A 23,685-nucleotide genomic window follows, 5' to 3' on the forward strand; every position below is an offset into this window, starting at 1 on the left:
GGCTTCTTCCTAGAAGGCTACTTTTGATGGTTCCAAACCCTTTCCTCCCCTCAGCCTCTGTAGTTTTAAGGGCTGTGCGAGGTCTATCTGCAGGGATTTTAGAGGTTTTCCTCATTCTCTTCTGAAGAGAAGTAATAAAAGCATTTAAATTAGCGGGAGGGCGGTTAACACCCGCAGCCCTGGCTTCACTGCACGCCTCGTCACCACCCGGGTTCACTCAGCGCCTGGCTTCGGGGGAGCCGAACAACGTTAACGGCCGCCGGGCAGCAACGGCTCCCTGACAGCGCGCTGCGGACGTCGCGCGCTCGGGACTGGCAGGCCAGCGGCGAGTTCACACGGCGCAGGGAGGGGGGGCGAGGCCGAGCCGTGGGCGGCACTTGACGAACAGCCCTTGCAACCAATTGGAAGCCTGGTCGACTTTTCCCCCTGCCAATAGCGAGCGGGACCCAAGCTGAGGGGCGCTTCCCGCGGGCTGCGGCTGGATTCGATCCTGCGCGCCGGCAGCTAAGGCGGGGGCGGAGGCTCGGCCTGGGCGGCGGGGAGCGGATTAGGGGAGGAGGGAAGACCGGAAGCCACAGTCGCGTCCCCATCCTTAGATTCGCTCCCCCGGGCTGGGAGCGAAGACGGAGGAGGAGGAGGAGGGAGAGGCTGAATGTTGGCTCCGTAATAAAGGGGAGCGGCCGCTCCGGAGCCTCCTCCCGGGGCGCCCCCTCATCCCGCCCGATCTCTGCACCCCCACTGGCTCCTGGGCGCCTGGCCCCCGCGGACGGCCCGGCAGCGCAGACCTTCGCTGAAGAGACGCGGCCAGTGGCGGGGACTGGCCGGCGGCGTCCGAGGCCCGCGCCCCGCCGCCACCCCCACCCGCTTGCCCGCCGGTCCCTCCGGCCGCCGCCATGTCCTCCTCCTCATCCTCTCCCAGGGAGGCGTACGAGGAGGACCGCGAGTACGAGAGCCAGGCCAAGCGCCTTAAGACCGAGGAGGGGGAGATCGACTACTCTGCTGAGGAAGGCGAGAACCGCCGGGAAGCGACGCCCCGGGGCGGGGGCGATGGCGGCGGCGGCGGCAGCGGCCGGAGCTTCTCACAGCCGGTAACAAAGCGCGGCGCCCTGTCCGCTGTGCCTGGCGGCTCCCTGGGAAGCAGGGCCGAGCGGCGGGGACTCGGCCCCGGGGCCTTCCGCGCGCCTCGTTGCCCTCTGCTGCTGCGCTGGCCGCGTCGGGAAGCGCCGGCTCTTTCTTCTCTTCGGGGTTTTTATTCTTTGCCCTACCTGTTTCCCGCATCCCGACCGCGAACCCGGCTCCGGCCTGGCTGCAGGCCCCGCGTGCGAGTCGTCTGCCGGCCCTGAACTTGGGGAGGGTAGCCCGGCGGGGGCGGCGGGGCGGCGTTGCTTCCGCTCCCGGGGGGCTTCGGTGCGCGATAAGCTCTTTGTTAGTTCAACTCCTCCGGCTGCTGGCCGGCGTCGGGACGCCCCGCTCCCTTCTGCCCCTGTGCCCGCAGCATCTGCGCGCTGGTCACGGTCGCAGGATGGTTGTTGCGTCGGTTCCGCCGGGGTCTCTCTTCACCTGGGTCCTGAGCAGAGCCGTAACTGAATGACAAATTACGCCCTGGAGCTCACACCCTAGTTCGCCTGGAGGTCTAATTTCAAAATTTTTACTCTTGGCAGGCATGATGCGCATGCTTTGCTACCCAGTTTTAGGATTATTGCTCAGTGCAGATCTTAGCTCTTCGGTCAAAAAAACAAGTGTTGGTAGGTGTGAACACCACCCTTAGTTTCAAGTAAAACAAATCTTAAAATCACCACGGTTCATGGACGGCTTATTCCAAATTTGCCCCACGAAAGGAAGGACTGAGCTCGGAATTGGATTAAACACACCTTCCTAGATTCTTGTTGCTCTTATCGGAAACGTTAGCTGGAGGCAGAAGGAATGTGAAAATCGTCTTATCCGCCGCAAGTAGTAACTCAGCTTCAGTTGCATGGAGACTTTAAGGAAACAAAGCAAAGCAAAAGTCTTTGCCCTTTTTTGGTGTACTTCACATGTGTTAGCGGTTTAGATGTCTTTTAAACATGTGACACATTTTAATTGATTTTTTGAAAGGAGACTTTTCCTGAAATTTAAGAAAATGTACACATATATTCTATTAAAATGTTTTTCACCCTTTATAAGAGGCCAATGATAAGCTTTTTAGGTATTTGAATTTTTAAAAAATATTTATCTTGAGATACAGAGTAGAGTGGGGGGGGGGAGGGGCAGAGAGAGGGAGAGAGAGAACCCCAAACAAACCCGAGGGATCACGATCCGATCGGAGCTGAAATCTAGACTCTGGTGCCCAACCGGCTGAGCCACCCAGTGCCCCTAGCTATTTGAGTTTTTATATAAAAAAAATTCTGGTCAGTAGTTACCAACGTTAGTTTCCCAATTTGAAGCTGTGACATAGGTTTCAACACATTAGAAAAAAGGAACTTTTTCTTCCTCTAAGTTAATGTTTCCTTATAGCTAGATATGTATGACTTGATTTTTGTGCCTAGGAATTTGGCATACTCAAAATGTATCTTGGGCTTGCGCATTAAAAAATGCATGTCTTCTAAATGTTTCAGTTCAAAGCCAATTCCATTGTGGAAGTTTGGAAACAGGAATATTGTAACTGATCTTTTAGAAGGGTCAGTGTATTTCTTTTGCCACAAGTCTTGAGTTTTTTGTGCAGTAGCATGAAATGTCTTAAGTGTGTTGGAAAGATACCTCAATTCTTTAATGAAAAAAAAATCTTTTTTGAGAAACAGATTAAACATTAAGGCAATAGGTTATTTTGCATGTTGGGAAGAAAATAATATATGCTTAATATATCCAAAGTGAATGGTATCTGGCAGTGGAAATAGTACTTGTCAGGGCTTGGGGAGAGTCAGGAGTCCTAGCTCGCATATCTGTGTGCCTTTGGGAAAGTCAATTCACCCCTAGTCTTGAGTTCTTTTAGTATAAAAGTTGAGCCTTTCTATACCTGAAGTTGTAATTCAGTGATTAATGTAATGCAGCTTTTAAATTACCCAGGCAGGATCTAATAAATGCAGATTGAGTTATAAATTTTAATTTTTATTTACTGCTATTTTGTTTCTCAGAGTGTGAATTGCTTTTAACAGTAGGAGCAGTGCTGCACTGTGAAATCTAATGAAGGCTTATTTTTCCTGTGTTTAAACCTTTTTCTTCATGCGATTTTTGGTACTATTTTGAAATTATTGCAACTATGGAAACCTGTGCATAATAAAATTTTATTAGGATAGGCATTCCCTGGATAAAAGTTTAACGTCTAGTGCGTCATCAGCCAGAAGTATGGTAATTTATCTAACTGAAATGGTTTTGGCTCAACCTCAGTTGTCCGACAGTCCAGCCAGAGAAGAAATACTTTGTGGTCAAACTGTTAAATAACAGCAAATGCAGATTAGGTACAATGATGGGCAATCTTTTCAACTCAGTTGGAGGTTTGTCAAGTGCAAAGTAAGTCTTCAAGGATTTACATTATTTAGCTTTTGATAATTAAGTTTCCATGAGTGCTTTAATCTGTTTAATCTATTAATTTAATCTATTAATTAGATGTAAAGAGGAAAGAAAGTATTTAAGAAAAGCCATGTTTCTACAAATGCTCCTAAGTTAAAGATGAATTGATCACTGTGAATGATCATGATGTGTTAAGGTGTATAGAGAAGTGAGTTAGTAGTTCGGATATGAGAAATAAGACACTCTTCAAATTTGTGTCTTCTGGTACTTAATTTGAAGACCAGAAATTCCTAGAGTGTTTCAGATTCACTGTGCTGCATTGTTGAACAAAGCTGGATTATGAAAGTTTGTGCTGTGTATTATAAGTTACTTTATTCTTGTGGAGTAAGTGGTGGTCTTAAATTTAGAAGTCATGACCTTCAACCTTCAAGATCATATGAATAGTAAATTTCTGTATCTGTTTATTTTTTAGAAAGCAGCTTGACTTCAAATATTAGGGCTTTACTTGGTGAAACCAATTGAAGAATTAAATTGAGAGGTTACCTAGAAAGATCTGCTTATATAAAGACTGATATCGATAAAAATTTATGGAATGCTAATTCATTTTGGAGACTTTCAAGTGTTTTTTTTTTTTTTTTTACTGTCTTCTGCTAGTGAGTAAACAGGCAAATCAGATTGTTAAAGTGGCTTGTTTGCCGATGAGATGAAAATTTAAGTTTCTCAATGTTTAATAAATAGACTTGTAAGATGGCAGAATGTCATGATAAAAACGTAGATCCTAGGATTTCTTAGCGATATATATTATGTGGAGGAGCTAGTTTGAATTTAAGATACACTATTATACTTTAAGGATCTGAATTACAGAGATGTATAGGAATATTAATGATGGTTTATTAGATGAATACGGAATGGGGGATAAGGTGAGGTCACTTTGTTAGCTTAGTTCCCACAGGAAAAGTTTAGAGGCTGACAGTGAGCATAGTAAATACACCCTGGGGAATGAAAAAGCTAAAGGATGTGTGTGCCCTGGAGGTAAGCACCAGAGTTTTAATTTTTAAGGCTTCTATAGCAATAAATGTCCTCTGTCTCTAGCTATGCTGCTGTTGTGAGGATTTTCAGGCCTTGTATTAGGAAAGAAGAGAAAGGTAGTAGGTTTTGTTATCTTTTGGTTTTAACAAGTGACTACATTTCTTCGTGTTAGTACATACAATGAAAAGAGCTTTTTAATGGACCTATAAGCCCAACCAAGGCAGGTGTTTTGGTTCTGCTACCAACAACATGCTTTGTGACTTAACCTCTCTGGAACTCAACCATCATGAGGAGGTTGGATCAGATGATCACTGTGATCTCTTAATTCGTCAAAAAACAATACTTGAGCCCCTTTTATGTGCCAGGTGCTGTTGTCTGTGATGGGGTTATAAAAGTAAAGAAAAAAAAATTCCAGGGGTGCCGGGGTGTCTCAGTTGGTTAATTTCATTCGGCTCCAGTCATGATCTTGATTTCGGCTCCAGTCATGATCTATCTCACAGTTTGTAGATTTGAGCCCCAAGTTGGGCTCTGCGCTGATGGTGCAGAGCCTGGTTGAGATTCTCTCTGTCTCTCTCTCTCTCTGCCTCTTCCTGGCTTCAGTTCTCTTTTTCTTTCTCTCAAAATAAATTAATTTTAAAAATTCCATATCTAAAAATCTGTGACTCTACGTCATTTAATGCTTTTTTTTTTTTTTTTTTTTTTGCCTCTGAAATTGAATACACCTTTCAAAGCTTGTAGTTTCAGCCACAGCAACAATTCAGGTGAGCTTAAGCAAAACAAAAAGTTGGCCCGTGTAACTGAGAAAGCTAAGTTGTGGTCGCGGTTTCAGGCATGGCTGGATCTAGGGATTTAGATGATGTCACTGAAACTTGATTCTATGTGCTCTATTTCCTCCATGTAGTTATAAAACTAGACTTGCAATTTTTATAGCTAGCAAATAGAGAATACTCTTCTCCTCTCCCCGGTGCCCATATTTATCCCTTCTGATCAACACTTTTTAGCTTCCTTAGCCCTGCAGCTAATCACTGGGCTACTTCTGAAGTTGGATAGGCATGACTGTGTGATTGAAAATACCAGTGGAATAATACAGAGTTCAGGGTTGTGTACGTGTTTAACCAGAAGAAGGGGGAAGGGGACCTGGGTAGGCAAAACCAGAGAATCCCTGCTGCATGAGTAAAAAAGTAAAGGTTATTTTTTAAAAAGTTATTTGAATGGTGTGGCTGTTCTTTTTAATTTTGCTCTGTTATGGGATCAAGTGTACCTGAAAACTTAGGTAAGAAAATGAAAGGATTTCTCATATTTTGGATCTGCTGTATTGTTTCTTTAAAAAAAGAAAGAGACGAAGAGATGTGATTGTTTAATTTAGTAAGAAAAATTATGTAGTTAACTCTAAGCATAGTGTGGGTTAAAAGATATTTTCAGCTGTCCCTTAAAACTCCTTTTTCCTTGGTCTATATGCAGTATCCAAAGTAAAAGGGAAAACCTTAAATACCTAGAAATACTGTATTCATTTTTTGGTATAATATTGATAAATTCTTTTTTTTTTTAATGTTGATGAATTCTAATGCATCCAGAGAGTGATTACTAGAATAGAAAAAGACACTTGAAATCACATTATAAGAGGAATGACAAGAATGGGGGTGGGGCAAGGGGGATATTTAGCCTCTAGGGTATATTTAGGTGTGGTTTGAGAAATCATTACAAATAATTGGAGGTTTGTCATGTAGAAGAGGGAAATGTAGATAAGGGTAAGGGTGCCATTTAATATTTCCTTTTTTTTTTTTTTAATGTTTTTATTACTTATTTTTGAGACAGACAGAGCATGAGCAGGGGAGGGGCAGAGAGAGGGAGACACAGAATCTGGGGCAGGCTCCAGGCTCTGAGCTGTCAGCACAGAGGCCGATGTGGGGCTCGAACTCACGGAGTGTGAGATCATGACCTGAGGATGCTCAACCGGCTGAGCCACCCAGGTGCCCCAATATTTCTTGAACCCTTAATAACTCCATCTTGCACTGTACTGGACACTTTATTTTTGTTCCATTTAGTGTAATCTTACATGATAAGGATTTTTTTTTTTTTTTAATAGTGAAACTGAGGCTCAAAAAGGCAATTAGCTGAAGATCACTGGAGCCAGTGAATGTCCAAAGATTCAAACACTGGTCTGACTTCAAAGACCATTTTGGATACAAAGCTACAAGGAGACAGATTTGGATACATACGAAGAATTTTCTAAAAATACAATGGATTGTCTCATGAGTAGTATGTTTCCTGTCACTGGAAGTGTTTAAGGAGAAGCTGGATAAGCACTTGGCAGTAGTTCTGTGTCTGGTGTTGGGGGATGAATGATTGAACTTGAGTTTGGTCTTTTTTATAATTCTGAGAGGGCAGAAGAAGGTTGTTCAGTTGCTGTTGAGCAAGTGTTATGCTGTTAAGCATGTGTTGGGCATGGAGATGTTGGGAAAACAAAAAAGCCTAATAAGGACATTGTGCCTGGCCTTTGCCAGTTTACATTTATTTTACTATGTGAAGAGGCGTTAACGGGCCCTTCTCATTCCTCTCGGAAGCTTCACTTATACCCTCCTGAGCTTCCCTTCTTTTCAGTAGCACTCAGTCTTCAATCTGCAATAGTCAAAATTAGCACTGAAAATTGGTATTATTGGAGTTTGTCCTTGAGATAACTTTTAAGGGGCTGAGAGTTTGGAATGGTATGACTAGACTGGTCGGTAGTCTGCCCAAGGGACCAAATAATGCCTCCATTATAGTTGACAAAGTTTGCCTAAAGAAGGACTAGGGTAACTTAAAAAAAAAAAAAAAAAGTGTATATAAATTGCAGGCGTGTCTTCGTTTGCTGGGTGCTTATTTGGAATACTGTTTTTAGTCTGACAAGTAATGGACATAAATAGATGAAGAGGGAACCTAGAAATGAAAGGACTTTGGGCTTCTGTATGAGAAAGGATTAAAAAAAAACTTTGTTGAGCTGGAGAAGACATGATCAAAGTGTTAATATATGACAATGGGGCAAATAATACTCATTTACTCACCAATTTCAGACTCAGATACATAGTATGATGCTTAAAAGAGGTAACTTTAGGGTAGGTAAAAGAAGCTGTACAGATTGCAGATTTCTTACCACCAGTGTAAAGCATAGAGATAAGAAAATACTGATTTAAGAAAAGTTTTAGTATTGGGGGAAAAAGGGGGTTGTGAAAATATTGTTTGAAAAGATACCATTAATATATCAGTTTTATATTTGGAAACAACACTAGGGTTTTTTTTCTTTTTTTGTGGTCCCTCAGATGTGACTCCTTCAGGTTGTTTTTTTTTTCTTCTTTATTTAAACTACAGAAAAGATGGGAAAATTTTAAGTTCAAGAAAAGGGGACATAATGTAAAGATTAGAGAAATCTCTATGAATGGCAGATTAATTGAGTGGAAATAGGGAAATACAGTGGATACAGGGTATGTTTTCTGCCTTGAGGTTGAGATAATCATATCTTCCCCTAAGTACCATATTGTTTGCATTTAATAAGTTCCTACTTCTGAAGAATGACTTAAGTCTGGAGCTATTCCATTTAGGAAATGTAATTAAATAATAATATATTAAAATCAGATATTTTTGAGGGATTTTAAAATTGGTCCTGAGATCCATTTCTTTGTGAGAAGACCAATTTGAAAAATAGTCATATTTTTTTAGCATTATATTCAAGACAGTGGCTATCCATGATGGGAAGGGAGGTAGGAGATGTATTCAACTGTTGGGTAGTGTTTTATTTATTAAAGTGGTTGGTGAGTTAATGACTATTTATATTGTTCCTCATACCTTATTATAGGCCTTAAATACATAATAAAATAATTTCCCAACTTTTTATTCTGTGAAATATTCAATTACATATGCCCTTCACCTAGATTCAGCAGTTTTTAACATTTTGCCATTTGGGATTTTATCTCCATATGTGTATATCTATATTTATATACATTTTTTCACCTAAACTGTGAAAGTTGGAGACTTGATGACAGTCCATCTTTAAATGATCCCAGCTTTCCTAAGAATAAGGATATTCTTATCACATAAACATTACTATTATAATGTTACCTAAGACAATAAATAGTTCTATTACATAATATAAAATCCTATCTCTATTTAAATTTCTCCATTTGTCTCTAAAACATATTTCCTAGTAGTTTTTATCCATTATAAAATGAAGACTCAAATAATGCCTTTGTTGTCTCTCTCTCTTTTTTAAATGTTTATTTTTGAGAGAGCACGAGCAGGAGAGGTACGGAGAGAGGCGGGGATAGAGGATCTGAAGCCAGCTCATTGCTGACAGCAAAGAGCCCCATGCAGGGCTTGAACTCCCTAAGGGTGAGATTATGACCTGAGTTGAAGTCCTTCGCTCAACCCACTGAGCCACCTAGTCACCCTTGTTGTCTCTTTTTAGTCCTAACCTGAAATCCTCCTTCCACTTTTTTTTTTTTATAGTAGCTTTTTGAATAGTCTTGGCCAGTGAAGTTTTCTTTTGCACTTTTACCTTTGCCAGCAGATTTCTAGGGATCAACTGAGAGGACTGTCTTATTTCTTGACTTCTGTTGTTGTCTGATGATTATTTTTAGAGTAAAATTTGTTATTTATACTTTAAATATATTTAAATATATGCTCTACATTAGGTTTTAGCTATGATTTAGAACTCTTGTATAGTTGTCCATTTATGCTTAGTAGTTTAATAATGACAGTGCACATTTGGTTGTTGAGTTTCATTTAGGGAAAGAGTCTCATTTGTTAAGGTTGTAATAGTGTTGGGTTACATAGTGTACAATCAGAATGATTTATTTCAAACTTAGTGGCATGTAATGAATATCTGCTTGACTCAGCATAAGCAATTCAAATGAAATTCCAAGTATTGGATTAATATTTGCAGAGGACTAAATTTATTTGTTGAATTTGACAATAGTATAAGAGAGTAGTCCCATGGTTACTTTATATATTTAAATCAACTCTTTAAACTGTGACATAACATTTTTATTGGCAGTGCACAGGACTGTTATATTTTTCTAACAGTCTTTATAATATTATAAAGAGAAATTGGTGAGTCTTTTAATATAGCCATAAAGACATTTAATTTTCTTAAAATAATTCTTAAGTTTTAATGATAAAACATTTATGCTTTTAGATTAGTCTGTTTGTAGGAGAAAAAACTTTTCATTTAATAGATTTTGAGTGTGTGTGTGTGTGTGTGTGTGTGTGTGTGTGTGGATTGTATATGGAAGCCATTTCTGAAGTGATGCAAGAGAGGTGCCCAGTGGCTTGTTGTAAAATACAGATTTTTGTCTTAATAAAACTTCAGGGGAGCCTGCGTGTCTTAGTTGGTTAAGTATCCAACTCTTGATCTCAGCAGGTCTTGATCTTATGGTCATGAGTTTGGGCCCCGAATTGGGCTCCACACTGGGCATGGAGCCTACTTAAAAAAAAAAAAAAAAAAATAGAACTTGGAAAAAAAAAAGAACTTGAATAAGTAAATGATAGAGCCATTTTCACGGTCAAAATAATTCTCATACATAGTCCATATACGTGTATTTTAAAACTACCTCCTGGGTGTACTCAAAAGATACAGAGTATTCCAGAGAAGCCCAGGAAGGCTTGCATTTTTGAGCACTACTTGTTCATCAACAAAGATGGTACCTTGTATAAATTTAAGCTGTCAAGTGTGCTGCTTAAGTAAGCACAGTAGCTTTAAGTTAGTGTGGAACGAGATAACCAATTAAACAAGGACAAAAGATGATATAAAGTTTATAATCTTTGTATTAAAGAAACATTTTAAATTGGGATTTTTTTTTGTTCATTTGGACTACTTGAGATTTTGATATTTTGTAATGAAATTATCAGTATACGATATAATTCCAGTCATAGCATACTCTGCATCTGTTGAAATTTTTTCTGAGATTTTATTGCAGTTGAAATAAGTTATTAATTTATGTTGTACTTCTTTTTATTTATTTTGAGAGAGAGTGTGCGTGCAAAATGGGGGAGGTGCGGAGAGAGAGGGACAGAGAGAATCCCAAGCAGGCTGTGCACCTTCAGCACAGAGCCTGACGCGGGGCTCAAACCCCACACTGTGAGATCATAAGCTGAGCTGAAACCAAAAGCTAGCCCGGAGCTATCTAGACACCCCTATGTTGTACTTCTTATTAAGAGAAAATACCCTCTTCTAAGAAATCTAAATTTTCATGCCTAACAATTGGTGATTTTTTTCTCAGGTCCTTTTGCTAACTTGTGAATGCAGTTTGGTTTGGAATTTTTTTTGATGTTTTCTTTTTAATGCAGAATTGAATCTACTATAGATACAATTTAGACCTTTAAAATTTTTAACTAGAAATTATTTTCTTTTGCTAGGAGGCAGGTGGAAGTCATCATAAAGTTTCTGTTTCACCTGTTGTCCATGTTCGAGGACTCTGTGAATCTGTGGTGGAAGCAGACCTTGTGGAGGCCCTGGAGAAATTTGGGACAATATGGTAAGGACCCTAGGGACTTCATGCAGATTGAAAACAGTATAGTAAAACAAGCCTTGCTTGCTTGCTATAATATAAGCTTTGATGTTTGACCATAGTATATATTAAGTTTGCCTGTGATAGTATTTCTTTAGAACCTTTTAAGCCTCTTATTTTTTTCCTTCCTGGGATGATGCAGAGATGTATTTTTGTGGACCATGATCACCTATCACTCCCCAGCCAGGCTATATGCAAAATGGGTAATTTCATCTTTTATCTGACTTTCAAATGAGTCCATGACTCCTTGTTAAACACTGCTTTCATGTTTGAATGAGTTTACGCCCTTCATCTTTAGAGTTTCAAGTAGCGGTACTTAAATACTGATTTGTTGTTGTTTATTTTGGAATGTTTAAGAATTAATTGGCAACTAAAAGTGAGTAGATGAAGGGTAGGCATTATTTGCCTTAAGTGTGTGCTGCCAGGAGTTCTTCTGCAGATCATGAGAAGTCAGTGTTTTATCCTAGTTTCTTTTTGTGTTTTGTATTCACTCAGTCTCCTCATTTCTCTTCCATAGTTAGCGTATGCTTAAGAATATTGACTCAAATGAAAATATAATCAGAAAAGTGAATGTACTGCCAAAAATAGACACTCAAAAATTTTTTCTAAATTATTTTTGGAGTGTGCCCGGCTGTTGTTCTCTTATTAGTATGGATAGTCTAGAGTTTATTTTATTTTTTCCTTGGTGAATACGTTGGTTAGAGGCATCAGAGACACAGTCTAAGTCAAAATACATAAACAGGGGAGAGATTTCAGTGTATTTGCTGAGATAACTTGATTGCTTCAATTTTATGGAAATTTATGTGGAGTTTTGGGTATTGAAAGGATGCATTAATAGATGGTGAGAGAGTGAGCAGAGATGTCCAACAGAAAGGAATCATTGCCTCAAAGGAATAGTAGAGTTAGGTGACACCTTCCATCATGGCATCTTTTTTAATTTCTTTGATGATCTTACAGAGAGGTGGGTGACGTGGCAAACCTGTTATCTTCAACTTATGCACCTTAGAGACCACTGTTACGTATTGTTTATTCTTGGACATACAAATTGGCAGTCCACGTGGGCAAAGGAAAGCCCGTTTCTTGAAATGTCATTCAGATGACTACATCACTATTTAGTCATTTGAAGAGGATATTGGAAATGAAGTTTGTCGGGAACATTATATATTGAAGCAAACTTAGACCTTATTTAGATTTGCACGTTGGTACTAGACTAACCCCGTGGGTTGCGTTGTCCTATGGGATTAGAAAGAGATGGTTATTTCTGGTTAATTTTTTATTTGGTAATTTTATTTTAGGCTTTTAAAGTGATTTCTTTAAAGCCAAGAGATACTGGAGTCCTGTCAGAAAACAGGTCGACGAGCAAATACTGGTGGGAACTTTAGAGCAATCATAACTATATTGACATTTTTATGTTAATTATGACACAAGCTCTGAATGTTCGGCTTTAAAGAAATAGAACTATTTGTGGAAGTTGTTGAATTATTTGAATCATTTCTTTTTTCTTTTTTTTTTACGTGAATCACTTTTGAGTGGCCTGTATACTTTTTGATATTTAGTCCATGGTAAAGTGTTTTATATGTGAATGTAATTCTGTTAATTTGCATAGTACATCGTTCTGCCCTCAGGATTGGTAGTTTTGTGGATAAAAAAGTCGTGAAATAATTGGAACAAATTAGTGTAAAATTAAAAGTTTAATTGGCATAAATATGTGCACTAGGAGTTTTAATTGTGTGAAATGATCTTGAATAAGAGGTGGCTGCTGTTAAAACTGAAAGAACCCTGAACAGCCTCTGGTGAGGAGTAGGTGTTTTGCTTCAAAATGTTGCATTTATAGAACCTTTCTGTGTTTGTTTATTTCTTTAGTGGTGTGTGTGGGATTATAGAGATTATATAGAAACTGCTCATATAAAAATGTGCGTCACCAAGTTCAACATCGAGTAAGTTTATACCTGAAAACTAGATGCGTAGGAAAGAAGTTGAGGAGAAACTATAAGATGTTGAGAATGGTTGTGTCAGTCTAATAAAATTCTGTATATTTGTTGTCTTTATTCTGTAGTATATTCATCTGTTAGGATCAAAAGAATGTTTAAAAAGATGTACTCTCTCTTCTTCCCTTTTCCCCTTCCATTAAAGGAGAGCATGCTAGGTATAATTAGCTATATTGGTTTAATATTTTAAAACAAACCTTTTGGGACCCAATTTGTATAATAAAATCTTTTGCCTCCTCCAACTTTTGTTTAAATATTAGTAAATGTGTTTTGAGTTATAAGTTGAAAGCACTGACCCTACCATGTCCCTTAGCCCTTTTATTTTTTCTTTCTTTGTTCTTCTCATATCTTCCTCATATGCTTTTCAAGATTTCTTAAAAATTACATGACAGATAATTTAGGTGCATTCTAAAACGTCTGCAACATTCTAGTTTTCCCTTCTTTATCTTCACGTGATGCCACTTTTTCACATCTAAGTCTGTGCTTCTAGCTCACTTCTTACTGTAGTTACCATAGAAGGCAGTTTTACTAAGACCAAGTCTATGACAGGTCAATAAAAAATTTATTTTTCAACCTTTATAATTTTCTGTGTTCCAAAGAATCAAAGGGCATTATTAACATACTTACTTGGTAATACTATTTAGCTATTCAACCACCTTATATTTGTGGGGGGAGAATGTTTATTCTTTAATTTCTTTTGTTCTTTGTTTTTTTAGATTTTTTAATGTTTACTTATTTTTGAGAGAGAGACAGAGCACCAGCAGGGAGGGGCAGAGAGAGAGGGAGACACAGAAGCCAGAGCAGGCTGCAGGCTCCAGGCTCTGAGCTGTCTGCACAGGGCCTCATGCGGGGCTCAAACCCGCAAACACGAGATCATGACCTGAGCCGAAGTTGGGCACTCAACCAACTGAGTCGCCCAAGTGCCTCCTTCTTTAATTTCTTTAGCATAGTCCTGATTCCAGGGTTTTCTGTTTTTTTTGTATGCACGACTTCAGAACTTCATCAAGAAGTTTCTAAAAATAATATTTCTTTCCTGGAATTTATATTTTATATTCATAATTGATAATTCTTTATCTTACTGTTTCTTTTTTTTTTTAATTTTTTTTTTCAACGTTTATTTATTTTTGGGACAGAGAGAGACAGAGCATGAACGAGGGAGGGGCAGAGAGAGAGGGAGACACAGAATCGGAAACAGGCTCCAGGCTCCGAGCCATCAGCCCAGAGCCTGACGCGGGGCTCGAACTCACGGACTGCGAGATCGTGACCTGGCTGAAGTCGGATGCTTAACCGACTGCGCCACCCAGGCGCCCCTATCTTACTGTTTCAATAGCTTCTTTAAGTTTGAACAATGTGGGCGGGGAGAGCTAACAAGCCTCATAGACCAACAGATATTGATTGAATGCCAGTTACGTGTCAGCTCTGTTTCTAGATTCTGAGAATATGAAGATGAATGAGGTGAGGCAAGCAGTTTGTATTCAGTAACTATAATCTTGACAACAGTCTTTCACATTTTATAAATGAGAAAAGGTGAAATTCATAAGAAACTACATACTATGCCAGGCTACAAAGTGGTCTGTTTCTTACTAGTAAATCATTTGCTGTTTTCTAAAGGGTAGCGGTAGGTCTAGATGCCTGATTCAGAAATAGTGCTGTCACTGAGTACCTGACCTGATGTTCTTTCTGCAGCCTTCTATTATAAAACCCATGCTAATTGTATTTTAAAACCTTTTTTAAGGTGCTTGTTCTTATGAATAGAGGACGTAATATTTCCCCTGCTGTGATCCATGTGCTTTGATTTCTTTCTTCCCTCCCTCTCTTCATTGCTTTATTTTTCATTTCACATGTTAAAATATGTTCCTCCCCAAGAGTGTACAATGAAATGTAAATAACTTCACCCTCTTTGTTCACAGACAACCATGATTATCATCATCTGATGAATATCTTTTCATGGATTCTTTAATATTTAAAAAATATTTTGGAAGAGATTATTTGTGTGAAATTTGGTTGGTTTGCAGTTGTTTCTATGTATATTTTAATTCTCTTGTTTTTAGTAAGATAAGCGAAATTTTATAGTCCTTGGTTATTATTAGTGTGGGCACTTATTTATTTGGAAAATACAGTTGAGGTAGTAGTTTCTGTTGTTAAAGGTCCCATCTGCTAACTTTCTGTTCAGTTTTATCTCCACTGGTTTCTGTATCTAGGGATTTTCTAGTATTGCTTGGGAGTGGCAGCCTGAAGAATAAACAGGGAGGCGTCATTGGTAACTGATAACAGAATTGTGCTTGAGGAAGGCAAAAGATGGAAAACCTTTCTGTCACAGGAGGATAAGCTTTCACATATGAACCATCTGCCTGGTGTACCACAGTTTATAAGAATTAACTAACATTAGGGGTGCCTGGGTGGCTTAGTCGGTTGATTGTCTGACTTTGGCTCAGGTTGTGATTTCATGGTTTGTGAGTTGGAGCCCCACATCAGGCTCTGTGCTGACAGCACGCTTTGGATCCTTTGTCCTCCTCTCTCTCTCTCTGCAACCCACCCCCACCCGAATAAATAAACTTAAAAAAAAAAAAAGAATTGATTAACATTGAATATAGGTAGTGAAGAATACTAATCTGTATGATTTGACACATTTTTATTAGAGTCTGCCTTTCCTTGATTGAGAATAAATGTTAACTGAATTTATTCTTTCGGTATTCCTTCCCAATCTGCCTTTCAGCTATGTTATGATGATGCCATTTAAACGGCAGGCTCTAGTGGAATTTGAAAACATAGATAGTGCCAAAGAATGTGTGACCTTTGCTGCGGATGAACCTGTGTACATTGCTGGTCAACAGGCTTTTTTCAACTATTCTACGAGCAAAAGGATCACTCGGCCAGGAAATACCGATGATCCATCAGGAGGCAACAAAGTTCTTCTGCTATCAATTCAGAATCCTCTTTATCCAATTACAGTGGTATGTATTTTAGTATGATAAACTAAATTAACAGTGACTTTGAAATTTGCCTTCAGAGTGACTAACCTATAGTTTTCTTCACTGCCATCTAGGTATTTAAAAACAGTGTTTTTTTTAAAGAATTTTTAAAATGAATCTTAATTTTGACTGTCATGTTTAATGAACAAAGAAATGGAAGCACCAAAGGTAAAAAGGTCAGAAGTGCAGTGGTCATAATTAAATAAGCACATTTAAAAATTTTTATTATTTAGCATCAGAGTTAACTCTGTTTCTGGTAAGGAATTAGACTTGTTAGAAGTGATCCAAGAAATTTGTTTCACTCATGTGCCAGTATGTGTGTTAAGAGTGTCTACTAGGTAAGGACAGAATCTCATAGTATATAATAAAATGCATATATTATTATAAGTGGTTTTGAGATAATTTATTAAAAACCTGTCTGATTTACTTAAAATTCCCTGTTTAACTCTTTAAAAAAGTGGTATTAACAGAATTTTTACAAAGGATTCATGTCCTGAACCAGTTAAGTTTTCTACTTCATAATCACATGATGTTTCATAATAAGCTAGTGACAAGGACACTTTATTTTTGTGACGAGTAGAATATCACAGTAAGGGAAGCTTCAATTAGAATGATTCGTGGCGCCTGTGTGGCTCAATCATTTAAGTGTTTGACTTCGGCTCAGGTCATGATCTCACAGTTCCTGAGTTTGAGCCCCACATCGGGCTCCCTGCTGACAGCTCAGAGCCTGGAGCCTGCTTCAGATTCTGTGTCTCCCTCTCTCTCTGTTCCTCCCCCGCTTGCACTCTGTCTCTCTGTCTGTCTTTCAAAAATAAATAAACATTAAAAGAAAATAAAAAGTAAAAATTAAAAAAGCAATGATTTCTAGTAAAGGGCACCTGGGTGGCTCCTTTGAGCATCTTACTTAGGCCCAGGTCATGATCTTGCAGTTCGTGAGTTCAAGCCCCACATCAGGCTTGCAGAGACCACTACAGATCCTCTGTCCCCTCTCTCTGCCCCTCCCTTGCTTGTGCTCTCTGGGAAATAAAAAATGATTTCTATACGATACTGGGACATAAACTAAAAACAAAGCATAAGATACTATTTAAATTTTGTTAGATATTATTTACCTCTAATATTTCTAGACTTATTAAAAGCAGTATTAATATGTGTTTTGAGAGAAAGAATGTTCCTAATCTAGTACAAGTACTCTGCTTTGCTTATTGTTGTATCCCTAGTACCTAATGGTGCCACTGTATAATTGTAGGTGCTCAAGAAATTTGACAGTTGAAGAATTGTTCTTAAGGGGGTTTTTAATTTTTCTCTTACTTACAAACAGCGATCTTGTTTGCTGACATCTAACATTGTATAAATGATCTTTCCTGAGTCTTTCCTCTATAGTCATTGTCCCTTGAAAAATGAATACTGAGTTGATTACTACCCCTTAATAAATATTTATTACTATAATTCAAGTGATTATAATATTAAACATTCCAGAGTCACATTTGGAAAACAAACCATTAATTGATTATAGTTTTGGCTTATTTATTGTGTATTGTCAGATACTATTTTAAGTACCTGTTAAAATAAGAATTGAGGGTTTATTTAGGAGATAAAATAGGTACGAGTCTTTTTGAAATGTTTCATTATAACTTCTCTAATGTTGGGTATATTGTATAGGTGAGGAAGTAACTTTAGAAGGATAACAATTTTTAAAAGTTTAATTAGTAATGAATCGAAATGACATCTTGACAGGTGTCTTTTTAGTAAAAAAAAAAAAAAAAAAAAAAAAAGCAGGGTGTAACTTTGTTGTTTTTCCAAGTATAAAATGTGAAGAAATCTTGTATGTGAAGAAATCTTGTTTTCTTTCCTTTATAGGATGTTTTATATACAGTATGCAACCCTGTTGGAAAAGTACAACGTATTGTTATATTCAAGAGAAATGGGATACAAGCAATGGTTGAATATCCTTTGATTGTAAATTTTTTAATTGATGTATATGAATGCTGTGTAATATACGTCTTACTTTTAACTGCTTAATGATATCTGGACAAGTGGTATTTATTCTCTGTTCCTCCCCCAAAATCTATTTGTCTTAGATTTAAAAACTGCAGTGCCCACAGATAATAACTTGCTACCTAAAACATTCCAGTGCTTCATCTCATAGTGTGCTTTGTCTTTTTAATGGGAGAAGAAATAACATTATTTGATAATATGTACATCTCTACCTTTTTAAATGTATCCTAAACGGACTTTTCTGAATCTCTCCTTAAAATAGGTGGTTTGGAAGTACCAAAACTTTAGAGTCAGTAAAACTATTCTTACCTTTTTTTATTGACTCTTTTAAATGGTCAAGGTTTATTATAAGAACTTTTCTTTGTTAGATATGTGATATGTTGAGTGAAAAGAACAAGTAGCAAAATAGTATGTACTGTATAATCCCATGTAAACAAAAGAATAATAACTACCCTCACCCCACATCCTATATGTACATGTGTATGCATAGAAAAAGGTAGGGATATACAGCAAATTCTTAATGGTGCTTACTTCTAGCAAGGTATTTTTGCCCTTTTTTTAAAAAACCACGTTGGTGGGGGTTTTTTTGTTTTTTTTTTTTTAAACAATATATAGACTCAAGTAATTTTTGAAAACCAACAAAGTGAAGATAGTTTAATGGTTATAAAACCCTGTCTTCTCAGAAATATAATCAAATATTTGTTTTATATAACTTTGGTTTGGTTGTAATGTTTTTCCTACTTTTTTTTTTTTTTTTTTTAATTTTTTTTTTCAACGTTTATTTATTTTTGGGACAGAGAGAGACAGAGCATGAACGGGGGAGGGGCAGAGAGAGAGGGAGACACAGAATCGGAAACAGGCTCCAGGCTCTGAGCCATCAGCCGAGAGCCTGATGCGGGGCTCGAACTCACGGAGCGCGAGATCGTGACCTGGCTGAAGTCGGACGCTTAACCGACTGCGCCACCCAGGCGCCCCAACTACTTTTTTTTTTAAATGTTTATTTATTTTTGAGAGAGACAGAGTCTGAATGGGGGAGGGGCAGAGAGAGAGAGAGAGGGGGAGATACGGAATCTGAAACAGGCTCCAGGCTCTGAGCCGAGCCGTCAGCACAGAGCCCAACGCGGGGCTCGAACTCACGAGCTGTGAGATCATGACCTGAGCCGAAGTTGAACGCTCAACCGACTGAGCCACCCAGGCACCCCTGTTTTTCCTACTTTTAAGAGTAAAATATTTCCTGTTTCGAGATAGCAAACTGTCCTTTGCCTGGGAATGTAACCATGCTCCATTTTCCCTCTTCCTTTCAATTTATGAAGTACTTCAGGTGACTTGGATTAATGTAGTTTGGTTTATTATGTTTTCTTTGGCACCCTTGATTTTGAAAATAAGTACTCCTAAAATTCATCTAGAAATTTTATTGGTAAAACATTTCTAGAAGTGAGAGTTCTGATTGTTTTCAGTCCTTTTCTGAGGCAGCGAATAATGATAAAATATTGGATACGTTAAACCAAATTTCCTTAATAGAGCTTATGTTTGAATCAGTCCTTTGTGCCCAGAAAGCTAAAGCAGCACTCAATGGAGCAGATATATATGCTGGATGTTGCACACTAAAAATCGAATATGCAAGGGTAAATATTTTTTCAACACTTCGCCAAAGAAATATTTATGCTTTGGATATACAATTTGAGCTTACTTTCTTTTTAATCTTAACAGCCAACTCGTCTAAATGTTATTAGGAATGACAATGACAGTTGGGACTACACTAAACCATATTTGGGAAGACGAGGTAAGTATTTTATGCATTTTAGAATGTGCTTACATCTGCTGACAAATTTTTACATGCAGTTAGATTCCTTTTTCCTGAGGTGAGCTAGTTCATTCAAATGAAAACCTTGTTGGTGAATGCTTTTGTTGCCAAAGGCCATGTAATGCTGGAAAATAACCTTGAAATTAGTGCCCCCTACTGGTATGTACGGAGTTATTTATATTTAGTTCAACCAGGAGCCCACACATACAGGCACGCCCGCAGTTCAAGGACTTGCATTTCTCCAAGCAGCTCTCTCTCTTTGGAGGAGAGGAAACTGATTCAGAATATTCCTTACAAACTGCAAACTTGCACACTGCTTCTCTATGGAAAGGACTTTTCCCCCAAGCTGGACAAGGCATTAAGAAGGATAGAGGACTCCAGCAGGCTGACTCTACACTTCATCATGCACAACATCGGCATCAGCAGAAAGCCCTCTGAAAAACTCAGACTTGCAATTCACCTTGACTGCATACTGCATGCACCATCACCCCAAGTTTTTAAAGGAGGACACTTAACAGTACTTCAGACTTGCATGGGATGAACACCATGATAGACTGTGCCCATTTATTCAAGTTGTATGTATATATTGGTCTGATTTCCCTTAAGGTTTCAGTTGTAGAATTTAAGATTTTTCACTAACGGGTACTAGAACTTTATCTATGATGTTGTAAATCTTAACGCCCATTACTGTAACTGTTTGCAGCCTAGATTCAAATTGTTAATTGGCAAATAACCAGGGCCAGATTATCAACAGGTCTTAAGAACTGCTTATGCTCAACCAATCCACACAGATATTAGAAAGAAAAGGAATAGAAAGGTGCACACACCTGCTGCACCTAAGTTTACTCTTTTGGGTTTTTTTTTTTCCTTAACTGTGGACATTGACTAGATTAACCTGATGATGAAAAGATGCATTATATGTAAAAGACGATCTCTGTGTGGTTTGATTTTTTTTTTTTTTTTGTAAAGTGGCTGTTCATAAGTTGTCACTTTTTGTAACAATTTAAGGTTATCACTCATGTTAACTTGTGTAACTAGAAATTTTGACATTTCAAATGTAGGTGAAAGTAACATGTCTGTTCAAGGTAGACAATATCTAAACTTGATAAATCTTAAAGTAAGAGCATTTCATTTGAGATGCATTTTCACCTATAACTGATAAATGCTAGGTTTCATGAGCATAGATCTGACTGATAAAATTGTTCAACTAACTGTGTGGCAATTCTGGAATATACAAATTAAAATGTGGATCTTGTAAAAACAAGGGGGCTGCAGTATTGGCTACACCTCAACTACAATATTAGTGTTGGAACCACGTGTTGAAAAAACTCACCAAGATGAGCATATCTGTAAAAATCCACAAAGTAGGAAAAATTTTTATGGCATCCAAAATATTGTGGGCAGTAGGTACTCTATAGTGCATGTATGTATTCTTGCCAAAAGAAAAAAGAAGACAATGTGATGATCTTTTGCATGTTCAAATATTTAGGACTTTGGGTGATTGGCCCCTTAATTCTCAGTTCTTAGGAAATCATCTTGTCTTATGCATGGGGTTGCAAACAGGTTTGTATTATAATGCAGCTTCGGCTGGACCCCACGTTTTTCACTACTCACAAATCCACTTGGCATAGGCTTAGTACAGTTGAATACAGCATTGGAAAACAAAGCCTTAGTACTCAAACAACAGAACAAGTGGTTGATGAGAAATCTCTCACTTCTGTCAAATTATAGTCAGTTATTGAACACTTTTTTTTTTTTTAAACTCTTTTGATATAGCTCTGGTAACCTTTCTCTTAATGTCTCTTAAAACATTGTAGATATGTTTCTTATTAGTGTTCACATCTGTTCTTTTAGAAGGTCTGAAGTTTATGCAGAGCCAACTTAGATTAGTTTTTCATACAAGTAATTAGTGTCAGAAAAGGTTACAAATGGGTGAGATAGATATTTAAATAGCAAAATATAAAGAAGTAAAGTAGAATTTTACTTGGTTATGTTTCAAGGGAAAAACTCTTGTTTTCTAAATCCTTACAGATACTTGTCTGGTGAGACCATACCAGTTTACATTCTTGAAGTCTTGTGACTTCCTCTTCTACTCAAGTTGATACTGAATTGTAACTTTTTTTTAAGTTTATTCATTTATTTTGAAAGAGAGAACACAAGAGACAGCATGAGTGGGGTAGAGGCAGAGAGAGAGGGAGAGAGAGAATTCCAAGCAGGCTCCACGCTTTGTGCCGGGCCCGACGCAGGGCTCATTCTCATGACCCTGAGATCATGACCTGAACCAAAATCAAGAGTCAGGCACTTAACCCACCGAGCCACCCAGGCATCCTGTGAATGAATTGTAACTTTTTCTACTAAAAAGAGCTCTGTAATAAATATAACCTCATTTTTAAAAGTCCTTTTCAGCCCAAATTACATTTTAGTGTGAAAAATTCTTAGCCTGGACTCCAGAGAATCACTCCAGAAACGTTAAGCAAAACTTGTCTATGTGTACATCTTTTTGGGGAGAATGTACACAGATTCCATCAGATTTCAGATGAATTCATGAAAAGTTTCAAACTACTATTTATAGACTGATGTAATTAGTGTTTGACTCTTCTGCACACTTCTGTTTTATGTGATCTTATATTAGGTAGTTAATGCTTCAAATCCAAAGAACTATTAATAATGACAATATTCGGCTGAAAGATACCTTAGGAGATTATCTACTCTTAACTCCTTCATTTTATGAATGAAGGTTGTGAGTTTATGTAATTATCCAGTGAATTAGTGTTTAAGTTGGAATCTTCTGATTCCCAATCTCTAGTGCTCTTTCCTTTATAGGACACTGTTAACTATATCAATAAAACTGTGTCATGAAAACATTATGGTGGTTTTGGTTTAAGATTGCTTTGATCAGATGAGGAATTGTATGTAGTGTTGGGTGGCATACTTAAGTAAAGGAACATTAACAGAAGGGATTAGCAGACTGGATTGATTCAAGAGGAGTGAGACTTAAATGATGATACTGGATGCTGGAACCCATATAATGGAAAGAAGGAGCTGTGAATGACTGGAGAAGAAATGACTGGGGAAATGGAGGGAGGATCTTAATAACTTGGAAGTTTTGAAAGGGTCTTTGGAGAAAGACTAAGTCTACGAAGCCTCAGACGGGATAGAATATGGGTAGAGGACCAATTTCTATACAATATAAACATTAATTTTCTCATTATTTAGGACTAACTGAAAATGTAAGGGAAAGTCATGAGAACCTTGTTAATTGGTGTTGGGTAAGCAGAGGCTAGATGATTCCAACTGATAGGGATAATGTAAAGAGAATTTATACAAAATAAATGGAACAAGATGACCTCTTAGGTCCCTTTTAATGCTATGATAACTTCAAATAGGTACTTAAAATTGTACTTCTCTAGGCTGAAGTGAAAATTATTTCTCATCTCCCATAAACCTCATTTGTTTAGGTGACTAAGGATTTATAGAAGGCCTCTCTCTAAATTTTCAAAGATTAGAATTACCAGACTCTTAAGATACATTAAAAAAAAAAAAAAATCTTATTGGGTGCTATGATTTGATCAGCAAACTTTCTAAAAAGCATTGTACAATAATTTCTAAAATTTACCAACCAACATAGGAAGTGCTATTTTAGAAACTTGTAAGTAATTTTATTATTGATCTCTCATTCTAGATTTAGGAAAATTGGCATGCCTTTCCTGAAAACATAGCTAGAATAAAAATTATCTTTTAGGAGTATTGTAGTACTCTCATCCAATAATGTAGCCCCCTTGGTTAGCTTTATCTTGGCGTATTTAAACTTTGGAGGGTGCTCATAGTCCTGCCTGGTGTTAAGGTCTATAGACAATGACCAATCCATGCTA

The 23,685-nt window shown here is 38.0% G+C and overlaps 2 protein-coding genes across 3 annotated transcripts in view; one reads left to right on the forward strand and one right to left on the reverse strand.

Annotated features, from left to right (window-relative positions):
- Positions 1–1,990, reverse strand: part of GALM (galactose mutarotase) — a 115,713-nt gene extending 113,723 nt beyond the window's left edge. Inside the window, exon 1 of the mRNA XM_045054678.1 lies at positions 1,266–1,990. Within this exon, the coding sequence (XP_044910613.1) occupies positions 1,266–1,278 (13 nt within the window). The 5' untranslated portion in view covers positions 1,279–1,990. The remainder of the gene's footprint in view (positions 1–1,265) is intronic.
- Positions 557–23,685, forward strand: part of HNRNPLL (heterogeneous nuclear ribonucleoprotein L like) — a 37,768-nt gene continuing 14,639 nt past the window's right edge. For both annotated transcript variants that reach the window (XM_006930353.5, XM_006930354.5), the window contains exons 1-6: positions 557–1,088; positions 10,903–11,021; positions 15,759–15,996; positions 17,872–17,957; positions 19,538–19,634; positions 19,720–19,792. In XM_006930353.5, coding sequence (XP_006930415.1) covers positions 894–1,088; positions 10,903–11,021; positions 15,759–15,996; positions 17,872–17,957; positions 19,538–19,634; positions 19,720–19,792 — 808 coding nt within the window. In that variant the 5' untranslated portion in view covers positions 557–893. The remainder of the gene's footprint in view (positions 1,089–10,902; positions 11,022–15,758; positions 15,997–17,871; positions 17,958–19,537; positions 19,635–19,719; positions 19,793–23,685) is intronic.

This window comes from Felis catus, chromosome A3 (assembly GCF_018350175.1).
Source record: "Felis catus isolate Fca126 chromosome A3, F.catus_Fca126_mat1.0, whole genome shotgun sequence".
Classification (NCBI taxonomy): Eukaryota; Metazoa; Chordata; class Mammalia; order Carnivora; family Felidae; genus Felis; species Felis catus.